Source organism: Rissa tridactyla, chromosome 15 (genome assembly GCF_028500815.1).
Source record: "Rissa tridactyla isolate bRisTri1 chromosome 15, bRisTri1.patW.cur.20221130, whole genome shotgun sequence".
Lineage (NCBI taxonomy): Eukaryota > Metazoa > Chordata > Aves > Charadriiformes > Laridae > Rissa > Rissa tridactyla.
This window is the reverse complement of record NC_071480.1, coordinates 10281787-10304828: the sequence shown is the minus strand read 5'-3', so window position 1 is coordinate 10304828 and position 23042 is coordinate 10281787. Positions and strand designations below refer to the sequence as shown.

General features: G+C 41.3%; 1 protein-coding gene across 2 annotated transcripts; it reads left to right on the top strand.

Annotated features, from left to right (window-relative positions):
- Positions 1–1218: 1218 nt before the first annotated feature.
- Positions 1219–20172, top strand: MMD (monocyte to macrophage differentiation associated). Of its 2 annotated transcripts, none has more exons than XM_054221647.1 (7): positions 1219–1471; positions 7732–7813; positions 14158–14318; positions 15072–15146; positions 15557–15658; positions 16511–16580; positions 17893–20172. In XM_054221647.1, exons 1-7 carry the CDS (start codon positions 1443–1445, stop codon positions 18091–18093), a joined length of 720 nt encoding a protein of 239 aa, XP_054077622.1. In that variant the 5' UTR covers positions 1219–1442; the 3' UTR covers positions 18094–20172. The 2 variants fall into 2 exon arrangements, with proteins under 2 accessions (XP_054077622.1, XP_054077623.1); XM_054221648.1 differs by lacking the exon at positions 1219–1471 and adding an exon at positions 6919–7530.
- Positions 20173–23042: the final 2870 nt, after the last annotated feature.

The window sequence follows — 23042 nt, the reverse complement described above, 5'->3', positions numbered from 1 at the left end:
TAGTAAAAGGGACTGAGGGCCATGAAAAGTCAGATTTAGCCTGACAGCCAGCCAAGTCACGATGCTCACACTTCCTTCTGCTGCCTGTGGTGGAGGTGGTTACCTGGCAGAGGTGACACACTCGGCTGGGGAGGTGACTTACAAACCACAGCAGCAGCTGTGAGCAGATCCCATCTGTCTCAGTCCTACCATAAAAGATGTTGATGCCGGATATAGTTTATTTGTCTAAACCGGTGGTTTGCTTTGGTGTGCCTATACTAATCACTTTTGTTGAGGGATGGAACCATTCAAAATACCATTGTAAACAAGATCTTAGATTAGGAGACAGCTTGAATAGACCTTAATATTCTCCTAATTCATGCCTTGATTTGTACTATAGAAGGCAACACCCCATTCATCTTAGAAGAACATGCTTGACGTAGTCTCCACTTCATAAAATAACCCTTGCTTGGAAAAGTTTGGTTTGAGTAGATAAGATTATTACGGTTTACAGCTGGGGGCACTAGGAAGATGGCTAGCTGGGTTATCACAAGCAGTCCAGCCACCGTAACCTTGATTTAGAGCAGAGGAAATTATTCCACGTGCGGGTCTATGCGACAGCAGAGCCACGGCTTCACCGAGGAGCATTCTGCTGGGCAGGGCCAGGGCCTCGGTCAGCCTATGCCATATTCCCTGTGGAAGGGCTCTTTCAGCTTCTAGAATTTAAAAATTAGGCATGTTGAAATGGCCAAGTCCTCATATAACCTGCTCATTTGGGTGAATGGGTTGAAACAATGGCAATTCAACCACCGTCTCCCGCCGCTCGGTGCTGCTGAACCGCATCCACCCCTCGCAGGGCGGCAGGGGATGAGCTGCAGCCCCGGGCCCTGGGGGAGCCCTCGGCCCCCGACATCGCCACTGCGGCTCCGGTCCTTCACGTTGTTGTTGTTGTTGTTGTTTTCCAGGCCGAGCCTGGAAACCCGCCTCAGCCCAGGCCACCCTCGGCGCGACCCCGCCGCCAGGCCGCGGCTCCCGGTTCCAGTCCGAGCCCCCATCTGCCGATGGGGAGGCGGCCACGGCGGCGGGGCGGCCTCCGACACCGGCCTCCCCCCGCCGGGGGGTGGGTCCCCCGCGCCAGGCCGCCGCCCGCCCCGCGTCCTCCCGCCATTGCGGCGGCGGGGGCGGGCCGCGCCGGGCCCGGCCGCGGTGGGCGGGCAGGGGCGGGGGGAAGCGCGGGCCGGGCGGGCTGAGAGGAGCCGAGAGGCCGGCTAAAGCGGCTGCCCGCCACCGCCCGCCCGGCTCCCGCGCCTCACCGACGGACGGCACCGGCCGTCGCTGCGCGCCGCGGCGGCTCGCACGCCAATGAGGGCCCGGACTCCGGCCCTCGCCGCCTCAGGAGCCGCCCGCAGCCTCCCGTCCCGACCACCCGCCTGTCCCCCGGCCGGGGCGGGCGGCCCGGACCCATGCGGCGGCTCCAGGAGAGGTTCAGGAGGTGAGCTCGCCCCCTCCCCCGGCGGGGAGTGCCCCCCTTCCTTGGTGGCGGAGCGGAGCCGCGCCGCCCCGTTCCCTCCGGCCGCCCCCGCGCTCCCCTCACGGCCGGGCGAGCGCGCTGGGGCTGGGGGCCCTGGGCGGCCGCGGCAGAGCCCGGGGTCGTGTGAGGGCTGGGCCTGGGGCGGGTGTACCGCGGATTTCCTCGTCCCCACGCCGCATTTCGCCTGTCCCCGCTGCTGAGGTGCCGGTCGCCACCCCCGGGGCCCGCGGCATCGCCGGTGCCGGGCGAGGAGAGCAGAGCTGTCCCGCCGGCGTGTGAGGAAGGGGCGGGGGGGCTCTGCACGTCTATCTCTGTTTATTTTCCTTTCTTCCCTCCGTTAAATGGGTGAAGGTTCGCGCATCCGGCCGTGTGTCACAGCCCCGACCTGTGGCTGCGGAGCCGTGCCGGGCCGGGGGAGGCAGCGCCGGCTGCCCCGGCTCCCCTCGGTGCCCCCAGCAGAGCCGGGCGCGCCCTGGTCGGGTCTCCCGGGGCTGAAGATGGTGCTCGTGTGCCCGGGGGGTCGGCTGGTAACAGCGCGGTTGAGGTTCTTGGGTAAACGCGTCCATATGTGGGCTTTAGGTACTTGATTGCTCTAAGTCCAGATGCAAGGCCAGTAAGTGTTGAGGGACAGTCCATCTCCCAGGTAAGACCAGTGCCTGCCATGGCTTCCCTCAGCAGGTATGCCGCTGCAGGGCTGCCCTCTCTCCTTTCACCAACTTCCTCAAGAAACCAAAACCTAATTATTAAAAGGGACATAAAATTGAAAGAGAACTGAGAGAAAAATACGAATGTGGTCAGACCTGGTTTCTGTACCAGCCCATGCCTAGGCTGGCTGGTACCCTGCCCCTGAGCTCAGATGTGCTGCAGCACCTGATGTGACTTCTGTCCGCTCCCTGCTCTACACTTAAAGTTCTGCCTTTCATATTTGATAGAAGGTTGAGGAGTCTTTTGGGAGGTCAGTGGGATGCGCAGACACTGTTTTCCGTGACTAATCTATGTATGGTGCCACAATTGTTAATGGATTCTCAGAGCGTTGCAGACTTCATTTTTTCTTTAGTATCGTGCTGTAAGTACACGAACCTTTACGCAGCATGTCATTTCACCAATACTTCCAAATAAGTGGCCTGCTTTTGTACTGACCTGAATAATTTCTGTGACTCAGTTGTTCAGTGATAGTAAAGATTATGTGAACAGTTACAAACCACAATTAGGTATTTTCTAATCCAGGAAGGAAGACGCCTAGTTCAGGGGAATATGGCTCTATTTTTAACTAAATGGGCTGAATTCATAAAGAGGAAATACCTGCCAGTTTGGTCAAAGGAAGCAAGTTTTTTATAAACCTATTTGTTTCTTTTCAAAATCTTACCTAAATGGTCATCATGAAAATGTAGTGCTGATCTATTTTGACTTGCTTATGATTTTTGTTCTGGTTTTCCTCTCAAAAACAAAGAGACTAGATAACATAAAAATTGTTTCAGTATCTAAATATGTCACCCCATTTAATGTACGCCACTGCTGTTTTTGTGGAGTTATCCCCACCTTGTTGCCGTTTCTCATATGCTGTTATTTGTGGCTTATTAGGTCTAAATGGCCTCTCCTGCTGCTGGAAAGCACAAGAAAAAAAAAAAAGACACAAAAAGGGGTAATGTGCTTTTAAGCTGGTAAAAGGAAGTTTGAGGCCTTTTGAGCTGAATAAAGGAAATGTACTTCCTGAAAAGACTAAAAAAATCCAGATCTTTGAGGCTATTATCAGTTTGCTGGTTTTACTGACATTTTACTTCATGCTTAAAAGAATAATTCATTCAGCAGATGGGAATCAAGAATAAGGTGAGATTTGAAAAGCACTCTTCTCTTCTGCAGTTTGGGGTATGAACTTGTGATACCAGCCAAGTGCCATACAGATATATGCTATAGATTTGGGATTTTATCATTTATTTTTCTAAGCTGGGTTTGCATGCAAAGACAAAGCATGAAGATTTTCCTCCTGCTTTCTCTCCTGAAAGCAATGTTCTCTTAATTCTGGAATCACTATGAAACGTACAGGATTACTCTTTGGAAATGAATAGGAACTTGAGATTGGGGGTCTCTCACGAAGAATGGATCAGTCCATATGTTTAACATTTTAAATATTTGAAGTGTTTCAAAATCACAGTTTAAGTGGTGTAAAGGGAGGGGTGTGAGTTTCTTCTCTCATTTTAAATTGTCATAGGTCTTTCTCCGTACCCCCTTTCCACTTATATTGGGAGCGTGCTCATCAAAGAAAGTTGTTTGCATGCTGTGAAATTATGAAGCTTGGACTTCCTTGACCTCGAGTAGAAATGATGAAGCTTGGAATTCCTTGGCCTCGAGTAGATCTTGAGCTTTAAGAATGCATTTAAATTGTGAAAATGAACTTGTACCTCAGTTCAGTCCAAAAGCATTCTGCTCTCATGGCTGGCAGCAAGTACTACTTAGTCTGTTAATTTCAGAAATCTCACAATTCAAAATATTGAATATTTTATATTGGAGATCTTGGATTGTCAGTATCCTAAATGATACTGACAATTTATGTGTTCCTGTGAGATAATGCTGCATATCCCCTGATTAAATTACTCTGGTTTCACTAGAGCGTCTATTAAAGAACACATTAGAGATTTGTTAGACTTCACTTAAAGGTGTTTCCTGTAAATCGTAGTCCAGTTCAGTGGGACCTCAGACTGTCCTGCATTTGATAGTAACCTTAATGGTTGTGTTAGAGAGAGCTTTTATTTAGGAGTAAACAGTATGAGTGCTGTATATCGAGTTTCTGCTTTTAGAAAGGTGAGATTGTATTCCTCACAATTATCTTTTTTCAGAAGAGGCAAACTTGACCTGTAGATAGGAGGAAAAACAATGTCCCTGTGTTGCAGTATTCATGTGGCAGAAAACAAAAAGCATCCGTTGTTGGTGGTGTGAGGTTTATTTATTTATTTATCTTTAAGAAAGAACAGAACAGTTTTGCCTCTAGACTGCGAATAAATCTGCAATTAAATTCTTATGGCTTCATATTGCAATATCATACATATAGATAAGTACAGGAGCATATGACTGACTTTTGTATGTGTCAAAATAATTTTTCCTGGTCTTGATGAGTACTTCAGTGTAGTATCCCAAAGGAGCTATTTTCAAACTTCAGGCCTGTTTCTTAAGCTGTTAAACACAAACTCTCAAACTGGAAATGGAACAAATTCAGGAGAAGGATTGGCTGCAATTACTGCCCTGTTCAACCACTTCTAAAATTATCCTTCGTCTAAAATTGTTCCTGATAACGTTTATAAATAGTATTATAAAAAGGCATAGGGAAATAACTGGAGGTTTGCTTTACTGATAGCGTTGTCTGTGAGTGGTGACCTGAGCAAATGTTCCCCAGCATTTGCTGCCTGGGTCTTGCAGCCTGTTGCGGTCGGTACCTTTCAGAAAGGAGAGGTGCAGGTATGTCAAATGGACAGCACTGTTAGGTACTGGGGTGTTGTGAGATCCTTTTCTTTAAGGTAAAGTCTAATTCTTCTTCTTTTGCCAAAACGCACTGGTGGTGCTCTGGTGTTATTAGTATAAACACGTAGGTGAAGGGGATGGGGGAAGTATTGCTAGTGGTGGTGTTCGGCTAGAACTCTTTCTGGTGAAAGAAAAGTGAGTTTCAGCTGTTGTGGGAGTCCAGTAAAGCTTTCTGTTCAACAGCCGTGTTACTAACTGTTTTTGTTTGTTAAGTTAAATAATCAGAATTGAAGTATATAGTTACAAAACATTTCAAATGTTATTTTTTTAAGTGTGAAATCTTCTGAAACCTGATGCTTGTCTGTTTTGCCAGCCTAAAATTACCACATAGATGAACGAATATTTGCATCATTCCTGTGCTGGCACAAACAAAGGGGAAATAACCTAACCCTTTGTGTAGATAACAGAGAAAGGATAGCTTTGTTAATGTCTTTGTTTTGTTTTACTGCAAATAAAACTTTCTTTAAATTAGTGAGAATAAAATGTTCTAATAATAAACGGAGTTTTCTGAAGTGTTTGTTCATAATTCTGTCTAAAATCTAACATTAGCCCAGGCTCTGTTGTGACTGCTTTAGAAAGATCCAGTATTCTTTCTATTAAATAAATGTAAATGAAAATGAAAAAATCTAAAAGTAATCCTCTAGTGGATAATAGAAGGTCATATTAGCAGACTACCTTCAGGTAGTTATAGGTTTTTAGATGATAATAATATCTTATATAGAAATTTGGAACAACAGAAATCATAAAGCTAATACTGAGGATAAACGTTTGGTTCCTTAGTTTTGGGGGTTTTTTTTAGTTTTTACTTCTTGTGAGAATTCCAAGGTACTACCATAGCCTTTGAAGAAAGGTAATAATATTCTAGATGTAATCAGTGAAAGGTTTCCTATGAAACCTTGAATTTATGGAGTTGGGCAAGGGCAGTCTAATCCTGGTCACGCAACTGAGCCAACAGATGCTTTTATTCTTAAATATTTTCCTAACTTGGAAGCAGAACTGAGTGAACTGAATGTTCCATCTTTAGAGGATGCTGAGATGGTCTTCAGCAGCTGTTGAAGACCTGTACGCACTGGGCAACAAAACCATTTTCCGAATGTTCTGTGCAGCCGTGTATATGACTTCAATGTCATTATCCTCTTGGAGGTGAGAGCAAGGTGTCATTTGTCACTGATGAAAGAATTGCCATTTTTTTAGTAATAAATTAACTCCCAGGGAATTATTCATTTGCTAACAACCATTTATACTTGGTGCCCATGAACGAAATTCACATTTTTCTTACCCTTTGTATTAGTAACAGTTTAAACTGTTTTTTGAAATTGCCACAATTGGAAGAGAGATCATGAGACAGTGTTATTTTATTTTATCAATGCTGGTAAATTTTTGTATATCAGTTTAGAAAAAAATGGTTTAAAAATCACGTCTTAAATCAGTCAAGAAAACCAGGTGTCTTTTATGCCAGAAATCTGGAACTACTTACTCAAACTATAATGATCTGGTTGGGGTTTTTTTTGTTGTTTGTTTTTCTTTGGTTTGAGATCTGCCAGTATTTTGTGGCTGTCATAAAAATAGGACTGGTTTTGCCTTAAACCAGGAGGGACATGGGGGAGGACCAGTTTGTCTAACAAGCTCTTTATATAAATCTAGCTAACAAAGCTGCTCTCGGTTCTGAACACGCAGACGTGTTCCGTATTTGTTGTGAAGCTGTTCCTGGCTTGTTGGATACCTGACTAATTGTCAATGCATAGTTTTATAATAGTCTGGAGTAAACTGGAATTTATTAGTGAAAGAGAATCACTTTTGTGTGATAGTAGGCTGTGCTGGGATAACATGCATGGTACTGTAGCTGGAGTAGCGCATAACTTTGATTTAACTGGTTGCATATAGATGTCTTAGGGGCTTTCATACACCAATTTAAATTATGTAGTTACACAGAAACAACTTGAGTGTGTGGGGTTTTTTTGAAACAGTTAAATGCAATGTTTGTCTTGGCAAGTTCTTCCAAAACTTTCTCAAGTTTCATCATGTGTCATTTGGCTTGCACAGACTGCTTTTGGTGTGATTGATTGTTTGTTAGGTAACGTTTGAAAATTGTTAGAGAAAAAGGTGGAACGTCTATGGTAAGCCTCTTAACATTTTTCCTCTTGAGACCTAACCATTAGAGTCTCCCTTCATCCCTGAGCAGCTTGGATCTTAGTTACAGACAGAAGATAGGATTAGCCTCAAAGAAAAATCGAGCCATCCAATGCTCCAAACAGAAATATTGCTTGCTGTAGGAATTGAAAAGTCAGTGTTCAAGTTGTTTTGTTCTGAGGTGTTACAGAACTAGAATAGTAGCTTCAAGAATTTCTTAGAAGAAGAGTAACCCTTGGCAGCTATAATGAAGTCCATATTTCAAGAGTAATTTGAGTCCATATTACATAATTTAAATAGGAAATAGGTCATTCTGCATCTGACTAAGCTGTTGGAAAAGAGGGGTCTGACTTCCGTATGCAAAGTCTTGACTAAAGGTAACCATCCGCTGTGACATGCAGTCACAGAAATTTATTTACCAGATGTTTCTTTTAAGAGAACTTACAATTCCAATAAGTTACTTTTAACATGTCTGTACTTAAAATTTTTAACATTACTAGCTTGGAGATATTCCTTTGTGACACTCTAAAGCAATGGTTTATTAACTTTCCTAAAAATACCTCTTAATTTTTCAACAGGTTCATGAACCACCCAGCTCCAGCAAACAGCCGCTACAAACCCACTTGCTATGAACATGCTGCTAACTGTTACACACATGCAGTAAGTACACTTCTTTTTTTTTTTTTTTTTTTTAAACCAGATGTTTTGGTAAATTTTTGTGGGTTTGGATAGCTGAATGCTTACCTTTGCCCGAGTATATTTGTATTTACAACCTCTTTGGTTTTGTTATATAAGCTTCAGCTATAACAGTCCAGAAAACGTAATGTTAATTAGATGGCTGGTAATCACTAGTCCCTGTTCTGAATCTCTAGGAGCTCCAGATGCTTCATAAGATTCCTTTTCACCAAAGTAAGTTACATGTCTTTAACTAGATGTTTTTCTTCTGTCTCAGACAAAGGATGGCTACGGTAAAGTGAATATAAGCCTGTACTAGTTAGTCTTGCAAGGCAGATTTCCCAGTGTTGTGCTGACATAGTATTGTGCAAATTGTGTACTGCAAGTATAAGAAAGATTTATTCATGTTAGAAGTGGAAGGCTTCTTAAGACTATCATGTGGATATTAGCTGGAAGAGCTGGAGTGGCTTAGTTCTGATACTTAATATCTATTAATTGATTCTTAAAAAAATCTCCTATTTTGAAAGAGGCACTAATAATGCTGACAGCCTTACTAAAAATCCTAGTTTGTCCTTGTTTTCATAATGTCAGGACCCATACTAGATTTGAATGTACAATATATACAAAATAAGGAAAGCAGTCCTTTTTTTTTTTTCTTTTTTGTAATTGGGAAGTTTAATTTGCTGTCTGGCACTTTGAAAAGGACTTAAAAATGTGTTTGTTTGCTTTTTAAGATAGCATTTGCCCTTTTATAAAAGCAGCTTGTGCTCCTTCTCAATCCCTTGTTTAACTCCAAACATCTGAAGTATGTTTGACTTGTCCTCAGTCTCTTATCTCCAGTGTCTGAGTGAGCTACAGATACGAATGCGCAAGGTGGTTCATGGGACTCTTCAGCTCTAGAAGGAGCTCTGTTCTTAAGGAGCCTTTGTGTATATTTTATAAATAACCAACATACAGCTCTGTGTTGCTGGTAAAAACAAAATCACCTTGTTTTACGTATAGAAAAGCTAACTGAAGCTCATGTGTTTTTTAAGCCAAGGGTCTCATGTACAGCATTATGTAAATATATGCTTATTTGTCTAGAGAATGAAGCAACATTCTGTTGGTTAGCGCAAATATGTAGTTTATCTCATAATCCTTGTACAAATCTTGTTTACTCTGGCCAAAAAGTTAGATTTCAAAATATCTGGCAGAAGTTGCTGTACTCCTTAGCAATTCTAGCCTTCATCTAGTTGAAAAACAGGCATGTCTTACTCCTGCCTGTTAGCAGTAGGTTACAGCCAAGACGTTATATCAGTGTTTTCTGGTATGCTGCTGTTCCTGGTGAAGCTGTCTTAATTTCTTTCTGGACAGTCAAGCTATGTGCTAAAACCTACTATGAACTGTTAGCAACTTGGGGATATGCACTGTTAATGTATCCTTTGGAAGAAAAGAGGGATTGTTACTCCTTAAATAAAATTTTATGCAATAAACAACTTTGAATCAAAATTCAAAGCCTTCAAATAGGAATCTAATCCGGGAAAGCACAGTGGATTATACAGAAAGAGCTGGGAGGGATGCTTGCTTCTCCTCTGTTTTACAGATTGTTTTACTAAATGTTAGACTGCCAAGTGGTTGAGTCTTTGCTGCTGGATGACAGTGTGAGTTTTCAGTTAGGCATTGATCTCATTTCTACAAAACAGAGTTTAGCAATGTTTCTCCATATATTATTTTTTGCCAAAGCTTTATTCATAATTCGGAAAGTAGTCAGCTTGTATTTTACCAGCTGTATTCCTCAGTAGGTATCCTGTCTGTTTTTTGACTTAAAAATACACAGTTGTCAGTTTAGGCAGCTGCTTTAAAAAACAAAACAAAACAAAAAACCCAGCAATAAATGGGGATACAGAATCCCATGCGTAACTTCTTGTTACAATTCTTAAAAGGTAACTTTGTGTAGCGTAGTAAGGTATCTTCAATTTCCAACTGGTAAGGCTATTTAAAATGTCTTGATTTTTTTTTTAGCTTTAAATGAAGCACTGACTTGTCTCTAGACACTAGGAGACAGGAAGGGCAGCTAAGCAGTTGAGTACAGAGACAGAAAAGACTGCTTTCTGTGTTTAGAAGAACAGGAAGGAAACAGTGTATGAGAGAAACAGGAGTTATAAGAATTTGAGCTGTAAGGTAAGTTAGATCTAAGGCGGGGGGTGACTTTTTCACCATGAAACTTTCTAGCGTACCTGAGGTTTATCAGACAAAAGATATGCTCTGTTGTATTAAAACCTTAGAATTTAGGCACAGCTTGCTCTGTACTGTTCTAAAAGTTTCTTCCAACTGCTTTAAAAGGAGCAACTATTCTTAAAATAAGTTATAGTCTTTCTATTCCAGTCTTTGGTTATGCAGAGCAGGGAAAAAAGAAGAAAGAATATTTCAAAAATGAGGCTTGGAGCATTTACCAGGCCACTTGAGCATGGAAGGAGGAGTCACCAAAATTTCAGAAGGGCTCTTATGATGAAAATGTCTCCATTCTACCTGACTGATATTAGCAGTTTCTCTGCTCTCTGTGCATTGCACAACCCAAGTTGCCAGTAGGCTTCCCGCTCCACGGTGCTTGTCTCCTTATTTGAGAAGAGAAAATTACTGTAATTGGCTTCAGAACTACACTCCTGGAGCAGGCAGGATGGACACAGTCCTTCATGGTTCCCTCTAAGTGTCACATGTGATTTTGGCTGCTTTGTTGATCTTTCCGTTCTCTTCCCTTCCAAAGAGGAAGTGTAGGGACCATCTTTATCCTGTTAGTATTTCCCTCTCAATGAAAGGCACGTGAGATCACAACAATAACACCATGCTTTGCTACGCTGGCTTGTGCATCAAAGGTCATTATTGCTGAACTATGTGACCTGCATAGCCTTGTGTGCAAAGAAAATAACTTAATTCGGCATGAATGTTATATACAAAAGCAAAATTTTTAACAGATTTTTAAACTTCTCTATGTGAGAGATTGTCTACAGAAATAGGGAAGCAATACAGATAAAATACTGACCAACCTACCAGTATCCTAAGCAACCCCAAATAGATGGAAGATACCAGATACTTTGCAGTAAGTTAGTAACCAGGGAGTGTAATTTCCCTGAAGTATGCCTGATCAGGTTTGCAGCTTGCTGTTTCAGTCTCTTCTTCGTGCCTTAAGGCTCTTTGCAGTGGCTGTTACTTGTGACAGTAGGGGTTGTGGTAGTCGGTTTCCGAAAATATATCACACTTGGGGCTGTGCCCAAGTCTCTTCTTAAAGATTCCTGCCTATAGCTGTAAATAAATACATTTTAATCCTTTCTCTTCCTCCATATTGCAAAGGGGTTTGTAACTTCATGCTCTCATTTCGTTCTGGCGTTTCTCTACAAAACCTAGTGAAATTGTTGTCCGCTCTCTTGTTCTGTAAATCTCTCTACCAGCCCCATTTCTGATTTAGCGAGTATTAATGAAAGTGCTAAAATTAGTAAATTGGAGCATCACAGTCCTGGTGTTGTTCATAGTACATTAAGCTGGTGAGTTTGACAATATTCATTTGGAAGAGTTGTGCTTCGTGATGCAAACAATGCATGATGCATAAGCAAAGCTTTTTGTGACTTGTAGCTAGGTTTATTACTAGGGATGTTGGCAGCTTAGAAATACTATGAAATACTTAGAAATACTATGGCAGTTTAGAAATACTATGGCATTGCTGTAAAATGACACGGCACAATCACACTCATCCTATTAGTTCTGATTGTTTGACTACTCTTTTTTTGTAGTGAAAAAGGACTATCTTTTAAAGGACCAGTTGATTGCTCCTCCATTCTGAAGATTAAAATGCAATTCTTGTGCTAGAGATTTTGTTCAAATGAACATGTGAAAATCTGTCTTTTGTTGACTAAAGTATCATATTTCTTTTGTAAGATGGATGTTAGATAAAATGAAGTCCATTCTGTCGTATGTTATCTGGTATGGCATTAATCTCTAAAGAACTTTTATCCAGTTGGCTGGAACAGCAGGATATAATTTCTGGATTTTGTCTTTAATCTATCTATTTTTGATCAGAAAAAGAGTAATAAAACATTTCTTGTTTAGTCTAACTGTTCCCATGATGCATATCAGGCACAGAGGGAAAGTGTTTCCAAATAGAATACTTAGAAAAAACAATAAATCCTTCTCATGTTAGTATAGTGCTGTTCCCCGCCCCCCGTTCTTCAGAGCCAGGACAAGGCAGAAAAGAGGTTAATTCAGCTCTTCATCCATGTACTCGTTTGTAGCTGTATTCTTTGTTCTGAAGGTGCAAAGAAAGAGGTGATAAGAGAATTTCTTATTTGTTTTAACCCTGTAACTTTATATACAATAATTACTGGGGAAAAAATGATTGGCAGCAAAATATGCGTTGGCCCATTTGAGCATTGCGCATCATAGCTTAACTTGGGAAATATTTATTTTAGTAGACTAGTAAAAAGCTGGGATATCTGTGTAACAAAGGCAAGTTGTTGTGTGTAATAGCTAAATCTGATTTCCAAAGAGGTCTTCCTATAAAACGGTTCAGTCAGAGTTCCAGGTGTGAGCAGCTCACATCCAGTAGGGAATTAGTAGGCATTTGCTATTTTACCTAGTTACTTGTACCTGCAAGTGTCGTGAACACGTAATCTCTCTGAAACCTTTTAGTTCTCTGTCAAGTATAGCCAAAACTGAAATTTGCACCAGAAATTGGGAAGGAAACTGATGAAATAATGAGCTGTTAAAGAAACACAGCTAAGAAACTATTTCTGGAGCTTAGCATCTTCCTGTCTCCTGCAAAATCTAAATGAAACAACTGCCGCATCTCATCAGTTCCTTGCTGTCTCAAGGGCTTCAGCCACACTTTAAACTGTTTGCCATATGTGGAAAACAGGAGTGACTGGTCTCCTGAGGAGTGAAACACTTTAACCTTTCTTGAATCTGGGGGCTGTCCAGGATATGTATATGGAAATTTATGGTTTGTGATAAATGAGAAGCCAGACTGGCAGACTATTTTTGGCCTTAAAGTGCATGAGGTCAGCTTCCCTATTCTTATCACAAAACGCGGAAAGCGTTTCACCTCTGGTCCAACTGCTGCGGATATAGGAATGCCATACTTTTCGTTTCCATGGCTCTACAGCTTTTTGGCTTGAATGTAGAAGATATAATAGTAATGAAGCTACAGTGATGTACCTCAAAAGCCAGAAGACAAAGCCACTGTTTTGTTTTTTTTAAACTCACTGGATTAACCAAGTACTTTTCAGATTCATTCGGTATACTCTGCATCGTCTCATCTGTAGCCGTGATCAGAGCCTCAGTTTCCTCTAGTCTGTGAGTAGATAAAGGCCAGAGGCAGTGCAGGCTAGACCAGAACTTTGCACTCGAAGCTATCAAACCTGTAATGCAAAGCAGAGTTGGCAGATTTGTTTAAACATTACTTGTTTCTAGCTTTATTGTTTAGCATAGGAGACTCGGATTAAACTAAGAAGAATTTAACCTTATTTACAATTCAAGTGAACTAATTAACATCTTAAGACATGCCTTAGGGGCTGGAAGGGAATTTGTGTGGAGTTTTTAACTTAGAAGACTGACAAAGATACGCCTTCATAGTGGAAGGAGATGGGTAGAAGTGTCTGAGACAGCAGGTTCTTTTCTTTAAATACTTGTTGGACGTGATTTCCCCCACCCCACCACCCCTCTTTGTTTTTTTTCTGAATGAGACAAAGGTACATGGTGTAATTTATTCTGGAAAGGAGTGGAGTTTCAAATGTATATGGAGCCTGCGGCCCACTTCTTAGATATATCATAAGAGCATGCTAATTCCATCATGATGATCTTACAGGGGTTGTTTTGGAAGATCTGAATTAAAGCTGCTTGAGAGGGAGGTGGTAAGGAAAACAGACTTGGATACGCTGCATTAAAAGAACATCATCTTTATGCATTAAGAATGTATTCATAAAACAAGTTTGTAGCTAATTTATTTATGATATCTAAAACTCAAGTTCTGCAAAGCCTTTCCTTAATTCTCTTATCTTCTACTTAACTGCATACTTCCCAATGCCTTATTTTTTCATCTGGGATTTAAGTTTTTTTTGGTCTGTCCTGTGAGGATAAATTTATCACAAACAGGTATAACCCAGGTGTCTGAGACATTGTGGAAGTCTTGACGGTTGTGTGTCAACATACAACTAAATGAACAACTCTCCCCTGTCAGGAACGTGCCATCAAATGTGGTACGCATGGTCTCATGTGGTGTGTTGCAGTGTTATCTGCCCGGCTGTTGCTGTGCTGTGGGTGGTAGTGAGTAAAGACTTAACAATGGCCTTTCGTTTTCTTAGTTCCTCATCGTTCCTGCAATTGTGGGTAGTGCCCTTCTCCACCGGCTTTCTGATGATCGATGGGAAAAGATAACAGCATGGATGTATGGCATGGGGCTCTGCGCGCTCTTCATTGTCTCCACAGTATTTCATATTGTTTCTTGGAAAAAGAGCCACTTAAGGTATCACTGTAAGATATATAAGATGTTTTATTTTCACGTTCTGCACTGTTTTTCCATTGTGTTTCTCAGTCAAAACCATGATTTTACAGAAGGCTGCAGTGGTACCTTTTACTGAATCATGGAAGAAAAACCCAGCCTTGATTCTGTTGGAAGAAATAGTGAGCCAAGCTCATATACAAACAAACTTTAATGCTTTTTCATGCAGAAAATATGTGTTTTTCTAGGCCCTAGTGGGTCTTAATCCACAAATTGCATGAGAAAAACATAATTCGAGTTCATGGCGGATATAATCCCATTGCAGAAATGAGAATGCTGTTTGGGACTGTGGCATGCTCAAACACTTTGAAGAACGCGGATTTTGCCAAGGGAATTATAATAAAATATACAGCTAAGTATCAGAAAGCCTCCTTGGGAGCAAGGCAGCAATAGCAAAGCTAAGAAGTGATTTTCTTTTTGTGTTTGGTTTTTTTTTTGGTCCCATTGTGACTTCTGTTATAATTCTTGGCCATAAATTGGATTTAACCAGTAGTCACTGAACAGCAACAGTTTCTGGATTAGCAGAGTTGATGTGACAATCCTCTCCTATGTGTCTTGCTTATGACCTCCTGAAGTTGAAGCCAGCTGGACAGTCTTCCAGATGGTTTTAAGAGGTTACGGAGCTGATGGTGTTTTCTCCGAAGTGTGTCAGGAAACTGAGATGATAGAAAAATCTTTCCAAAATCTGTCTTGATGACTTGTTCTCTCTCTTACTAGGACAATGGAGCATTGCTTTCACATGTGTGACAGAATGATGATCTATGTCTTTATTGCAGCATCATATGCACCATGGTAAGAAATCTCAAGTGCAGCTGTAGTATTAAAGCTTTTTCCAATGTAAACAGTTTATCATTGCGGCATTCCAAAATTTGTAGGTATCTTCTTAATGCAAGTGACCACATTCTGCATTGTGAAATGCAACATAATGTAATCTCCTGGGATTTGCTGAACATAAAGTAATATTAGAAAACAGCAGAAAGTAATTAATTTATATTTCACATGTCCCAGTTCATGCTTCCCTCGCATCGATGCAAACACACCTTCTGCCTCTCTATGTATAGAATGTCTAAGTGTCTTCTCCCCCATCATGTCTTAAGTTATAGCTGTGAATATTTATTTGTTTTTATCACGCCCCACTATTCTTGTGTCAGCATGGTCCATTCATTCATCACTTTTGTCTCCTGAAATCTTTGTACTTCCAGGTTAAATCTACGAGAGCTTGGACCTCTAGCGTCTCACATGCGTTGGTTTATCTGGCTGATGGCTGCTGGAGGAACCATTTATGTATTTCTCTACCATGAAAAGTAAGAATTATTATTTGCGTTTAGCTTTAATTAGTTTAATTTAATTTAAATTAACTAAATTAAATTAAAAGGTGGGGGCTTTCTTGCTCTCTGAGTGTTCCTATCCAGCCTTTCACCCATTGAAATAAGAGCTTTGAAACAGTGGAAATATGTAATGAGAATGATGCAAACTTACATCTTGTCAGAAGATAATTGTATTCACCTTATCATGTCTTTAGGCTATATTATTGCCTCCTCTTAAAGGGGTGGGAGGGAAGTATCCACTCTTAAAACTTTAAAGCAGGCGTGAGAGAGGTAAGGTAAGGTCGTAAAGTAAGAAACCAGTTGAAATGATAGCTTTTTTTACACCCCGAATTTCTGCAGCAATGTGTATAGATTATCCTGCAACATTATATTATTTATATAATAGTGATGCATATTGACTCCTGCTACCTTTTTGTTTCTGTTTTGAGATGCGAGTCCTTGAGTTTCAGATTTGGATTCTTGAGCCTGCTTTCATTACTTATCCTCAGGGAGCAAGATCCAACTTTTTTTGTTTTGGAGATGAGCTACTGAGGTTCTTGTCAAATAAGAAAATATAAGTTGTCTCAATGTTTTATTCTCACTAGTACTTAATGCAAATGAATGTATCTAGGCAGAGAGGAGAAGGTATTGCCTGCAATTGTGCAATGCAGAGATAAATACTAGCTTTATTTTTGTCATAAAACACTGGTTATCTATCTGCATGGAAAGCTTTGTGAATAGTTTAATGGACCCATGCTAACATAAAACTTAAAATATTTTCTTTACTGTTGAAGGAAATGTTCATCCTCTTGTACACCTCCTTAAAAGACTAAAATCATTCCTTTTTAGGTATAAGATCGTTGAACTCTTTTTCTACTTAGCGATGGGATTTTCTCCTGCTCTGGTAGTGACATCCATGGTAAGGAATGTGACTGTTAACATTACAAACACACAAACTTTCCTTTTATAACTAGCTTCAGTTCCAGTGCAGTTCTTTCTTCTCAAAAGATGTTCAGTTTAGTCCACCATAATTGTAACTCTTCCCTGTAGAAGAACCACATATAGTCAGTTACATTTTGGGTTTATAGTTTGCATTCAATGACATTCTACCTTGTTTTGTTGAATCTGGGCCGCAGGGTCTAGATAAAAAGAAGTTAGGTTCCAAACTTCACTTCTGAAGACCCTCACTTCTGAAAGGATATTGGATCTAACAATTCAATTACTTCCATTTTAGTAAACGTGATGATAAAGATGTGAAGTACCTTAACCTGTCAAGGAATGTTTCTAGATTTTACTATTTATAAACTTACTTAATGCCCACTTACCACTTACAAATTGGGAAAGAAGCTTTTATTTAAGAAGGTGGAATGGACTTCTGATAACATGTCCTTTTTTCTTGGTGTATGTAAGAGCTCTCTGGAAAACCTAATCAACTGATTCTGTGGTTGGACCAAGATGGGGGAAGTAAATTGATTCTTGTCCCTTTGAAAATTACTTATGGGTAACAAAGCTTGAAGATTTTGCCTCTTACTAGGGGCTTCTTTTTATCAGTGAAGCAGGGGAAAAATTGAGTAGTAGTTGAACTGTATCAAACTGATGGATGCACTATCTCTGGGATGCTTGATCTCTCAGCAATTAGCAGTTGCTGGTTTGTTTTTTGTGTTTTTTTTAAAGGTTTCCTAGTGCCTCTGTAAAGCATCCTACTCCATATTGTCCTATTATTTAAAATGTGTAACTACAAATAAATAACTTTGAATAACCTTCTCTGGTGCTAATGTAAATCTGACACGTCTACAAGGTATTGTCAGTTACAGTACTTAACTGTTCCACATGAACGCTGTGCTATACCAAAACCTTGCTGGACGCATCATCCAGCTAGTCGGAGTTGCATTAAACTCACACTTAGGTGCAGTAATGTGGTTTTCTTTTTCTCCATGTTTGTCCGCTCTGCTCATGAGCATGAAGCAAAACATCAAAGTTGTCTTAATTCTTGAGTTACCCCACTGTTAATTTTATAGTGCTATTGAGACATGTTATATAAATATATTATGTATTTCACAAAGTGTAATACGAATATACTGGTTTTCTCACTTGTCTACTGTCACATCCCGGATGTTCTGAGTTGGCAGCCAGCTTTCTTTTCTTGGGGAGAAAGCACTTTGTATTTTGTACATAGAATACCCTGCTTCTCCTTTGCACCCTACCTCTGACCTTTCCTTGTTAATCAACAGAGCAACACCGATGGACTTCAGGAGGTTGCCTGGGGAGGCTTGATATATTGCCTGGGTGTGGTGTTCTTCAAGAGCGATGGAGTCATTCCCTTTGCCCATGCCATCTGGCACATATTTGTGGCCACAGCAGCTGCTGTTCATTACTACGCCATTTGGAAGTACCTTTACAGAAGTCCTGCAGACATAATTCGTCACTTGTGATAGATATATAAAAAAAAATAATCTGCGCTTGGCCTCTGTAACAGTATTATTTGACTTAAGGAATTCGGGGAAATTGGAAAATTGCACAGAAAAACTGCACTGACTTTGGTAGTTCTCTGAACACAATTACTGTGAACTGATGTCTGTGTCCTGAATTGCCCGTCATCTGGCAAGTGCTGTAAGTAACCAAGATACTGTACTGCAGTACCAAGAGTCCATTCCATGTTAGTAGAACTGGCTACCTGATGTTTACAAATAAATTTTGTATTCTAGTTTAATTTTACAATTTTTAACTACGTGAATTTTTCTAAATTAGTGATTCAAATGGTGAAGTCAGTGCAATAGCGAAAATGTAACTCTTGATTTGAAATTGGTTTCTACCACCTTTCCGCTAGTCACTTATTAAACATGAATCACAGACAAATAGTCTACTTTTACCACCCATTATCTTGGTATAATGTGACTTTTATAGAAACTTTTTGTGTTTTTTGTAAACTTTAAAAGTACATTTGTTGAACTGAAAACACACAACTGTCATCTATGCAGTTACTCATGTTGCAAAGTCTTGCAAGAAACAGTTACATTCCACATACTGTACTGATAAGCAAACATTGTACCTCTTCCAAAGGTTCTATTACAGGTGTAATTGTAATAACCACTTCTACAAACTAAGATCGAAATGTGATTCTGCTGAGTTTTAACATGATAGTATTCTGCGCATATAAACTACCACTTAAACAGCACCTTAATTTGGCTTTATCCGTGATGGAAATGAAGTGCTTTAAAAGAAATAGTCGATGTGATTTTTCTCCTCAAGATTCCCAATTCTACTCCGTGCTGCGCAGGCGGGCAGTGGTTTGGGTGAAAGCTGGCTTACCAAGGGCTGGCGGTGGTAAGGAAGGTGGACAGCTAATATCCCCCTGTCCAAACCAGAGAGTCGGTCATTTCTCCAAAATGTGTACACACATATCGGTGCTGTAATATTAAAGCTTGGATTTTCAAAGGGATTTAAATTGGCCAACAGAACCTGTTCCCACCAGCTCTCATTGGGGTCATTCTGCTGGGAGACCCTGGTCAGAGCTGTGGGCGCTGAGCAATTGCTGACCACTTTGAATTCATGGTTGTGGTTCTTCACAAGCGCAGCCTTTCGGGGAGGAGTGCTTGCAGAACTTGAGCCGGTGTCACTTGTCCTTCTGGGAATTAACACAGAGTAAAACTGGTCTTTAATTGTGTTGCTGTCTTTCTGTACAGGAAAACCCAGTGTGGTTGCAGGTCATGATTGTAGAACACGTGCATTAAATGACCAGATGTAGAAGAGTCATTGTAATACTGTTTGCCCAATAATTGCATCCTGTCCCACTATATAATGAATGTCTTATATTAAGATTGACTTTATCCTTTTTCTAATTTACTCAGTTTTTCATGTCAGTATTTAAAAAGAAAACCAAAACGTGTTGCCTTTTTCAGATTTTGTTCTGGATATTGCCTGTCTGCAGACAATAAGTAGCAGGATAGGGAAGTTTTTCAAGGTACCGTTTAATATCGCACCTAGATTTGCCAGTGGGTTGCATATTTTAGAATTATATACATTTGTATACGGAATTTACAAGAGGGACAAACTTTCAATTCAAGGCATTGAAGAAGAATTGCTGTAGGGTGTTAGCGGGTGGTTGGAGAAGCGGCACCACTACAGCAGACTAGTTCACTGCCCCGGAGGAGTGGAACAACTGGGCAGGTAATTCCTAGTACAACAGTCTCGCACATCTGGATGCCTCGGTTTTTTAACATTGTGTCTATTTTACTATTTTCCACTTTTTGTGAGTTCATATATTTTGTTTAAATGCAGTACTGTTAAAACCACTAAAATACATGTAAAAATTTTCTGTAGTCAGAAGCGGAACTCTTGCTTGAATATGTTTGTTTTAATTTTAAGTTAATTTTTCATGGCATTGCTTTTTGGAGTGTTTGAAATGGTTTTTAAAAAATTTCAATTCGCCAAAAATATTTTGAATTACTGTATTCTAGTCAATATGATATTGAATGTACTAGACTAACAATAAACATTTTGTGCAATTTGGACATTCTTGGTGGTTGGGTTTTTCTCCCTCCAACACTTACGCAGGGAAGTGAGGCACTGACGCTGTTGCCACCCTTGACTCGAGAGATCCAGACTTGAACCGAATGACTCTCGCGCTTGCGCTGTCAAGTCTTTAAGGGAAAATAGGAAGGATTGCAATCCAAATTATTCAGTTTTTGGTATGTTTATGTGTAAATTTTGGTCCATATTGGGAACTTGCTACTTTCCCCTTTGCTGTTTTGGATCAGTTTTCTTATACCATTATGTACTGTGTCGGGGTTTTGTCTTCAATTATATAACACTAAAATACATAATTTTGCTCCCATCCTTATAGGAGTATCATTGCATTACATATAGACAAGCTGAACTAAAAATGCATTTCTGTCTCGAAAACAAATATTTCAATTAGCCTTTTTTTTTTTTTTATCCTTCTGCCTAATTGCAGCTCTCCGGGCTGATTCCTCCCGGCAGTAACAATAGTGCTTTTTCCAGTAACGGTTGCCGCGGTAGCAGAGATGGGATTTCTTTGTCTTCCTGAAGCAACTGGGTTTTAAAAGCACTTCTGTATTTTCTATGCCTCTAGGTTTTAGAAGTACAACAAGCACACCGGGTCTAAACGAAGCAGCGATAACATGCGTTTAGTTTTGCAGAGGGGCCTTTCCCGAGGATGTCTAGGGTGCAACAGGAGGTTTGGATACTGGCTACTCATCACTTTGGGTCATATTTTTCAGTTATCTGAAGGGATTCATTTAAGGATTTATTCTAGAGTGCACTTCTTTGCATGGTATTGTTTTTTCATTCAACAGCAGCAAGAAATGCACAAAGAAAGCATTCAGCTTGCTTTCTGTTAACAAAAGCAGTCACAAAAGCAGGCGGCTTTTCCAATTCTGTCTTCCCAACATCCCTCTTAATTACTTGTGATTATGGTTAGAAATTGCATTACTGCCTTCCAGTTCTAGGTAAGTGATGAAGTCCTTTCAAAGGGGGCTTGAGTGTCTGAACAAGGTTTTTGTAACTTTGGCTGTATCTGTTGAATTATGGTGTAAAAGTGGGATGTGCCAAAGACTCTTTGGAACAGTTGGTTATCACAGTTTTCCAAAATTTTAAAAAGTTACCTGAACTCTAGATCAGTGTTAGCAGACAGACAGGATGGTTCCATTTAATGTGTTTTTACACCATTTTGTTCTAATTAATTGGTTTTTGCCTGGTCTGAAGGGCCAAGGCCGCGTGGGGCCGGAGCGTTGCGGTTGTTCCGTGCTGGCAGTGCGGTGGCTGGAGCCGGGCGGTGCGAGGCTCGGGGTCAGCGCTGCCGGAGGACGGGATTTGTCCTGTGGTTTCTAACGTGATGGCCCAGCTGGTGACTGAGCTCGTACGTGCTGGTACCCGAGCTGTGTCAATCGCGCGGGTGTCACAGCACTTCTAGTGCTGCTGCTTGGTGAAACGTGTGTGTGTCGGGGGCTGGAATGAGCAAGTGAGGAGAAGATTCTAAAGTTTTTCATAGAGGTTTTTCTGCTAAAGCTTTTGCTTAAGTGTCCCTCACTCCGAGGACCCTGACGCTTGTTTGGAAACCTCTTTGAGTCACCTAAATGCTTCTTTATTTAGGCCTGGTGCATGTAGCCATGTGATTTCTCGGGAGGCTAAGGCTGTCATGTTCACATCATGCTTGACTAAATCTTTCCTCTGTGCTTTACTATTTTTAAAAGAATGCAGGATGTTAGTCTCTGCTCGCTAATTGCATTCGCCATCAATAGGTATCATAAGATTAAAGCTAAAAATAGTTAACAAAAGAGCGACCAGGATAGCAAGGCGGTGTGGGCACCATCAGCCCTTGTGCCCTCCCCGTGACACTGAGCAGAGTCCTTGGCTTGTGGCGTGGCCCCGGCGTTCCTCAACGGCTTGAGGCTGCTCGCTGTCGTCCTGCTGTTTGAAAGTGTTTCATTCATCGTTTGTCGGAATGAATTCAGTAAGCACTGTCATAGGCTGGGAAGGGAGCGTTCGTAAGACACCTGAAATGTGGCTGGTGGCTCTTTGGAAGTGTTCAGGTGCTTTTAATGTGTGTTGGAGCAGTGCTGGGAGGACCTGTGCTGCCCAGCTGTGGTACAGGCAGCAGTGTAGCTGTAGGACTGTGCCAGGGGCTAAACCCCCCCAGGCCGCTTGGTGTTGGGGTTTGGAGGTGTTTTGCAGCCAGTCTTGAAGATTCAGCACAAAGAGGTTTGAGGTGAAGCACCTCCGAGTATCTGTGCATTCTACAGGCTGAACTAAGGTAGTAGCTCATTCTTACAGGTCCAGCCCCCAGGGAGAGCAGTGCTTGCTTTAAAAATGACTTCTCAAATTCCAGTTTGGGTAGTATTTTGTAGCAGGCTGACGCTTTGTTACTGAACTGGGTGTCTGCTTGCTTGTCTCTGCACCAGGCATCCTCCTCCCGGCGGTGGTGAGCCTGGCTGCGAGCGGGAAGGGCGGCCACGGCTCTTCGTGTTGCAGAACCAGGGCACTTGTTACGAGGATAAGCCTGGGAACCAAAATCCTCTTGCAAAAGGCCAGCAGTGAAGCCGGCACCAGTTTTATAACAGAAGTTACATCACGGACTCTAACGAGGCGAGCGTGCTCTCCCAAGGATATATTCACATGTCTCTGTTGCTTAGCAGCATGAGTCCTGCTGGCCATGGATTTGACGCCCAAATCCTTTAGGTGCCTGTGAAAGTCTCCCATAGATCGGCACACAGGTGAAAAGCTGTTAGTAGGGACCTTCTGAATTCGTGGTTTTAGCTCCAGCAGACGTTGCCTTGCTTTCTGGTGTGTCGCGTTTGCTTCCAGGAGTGACGCAGGGGTTTGGTGTGCAGGCAGTGACCAGCCACAGTGTGTGGCTTCCGTG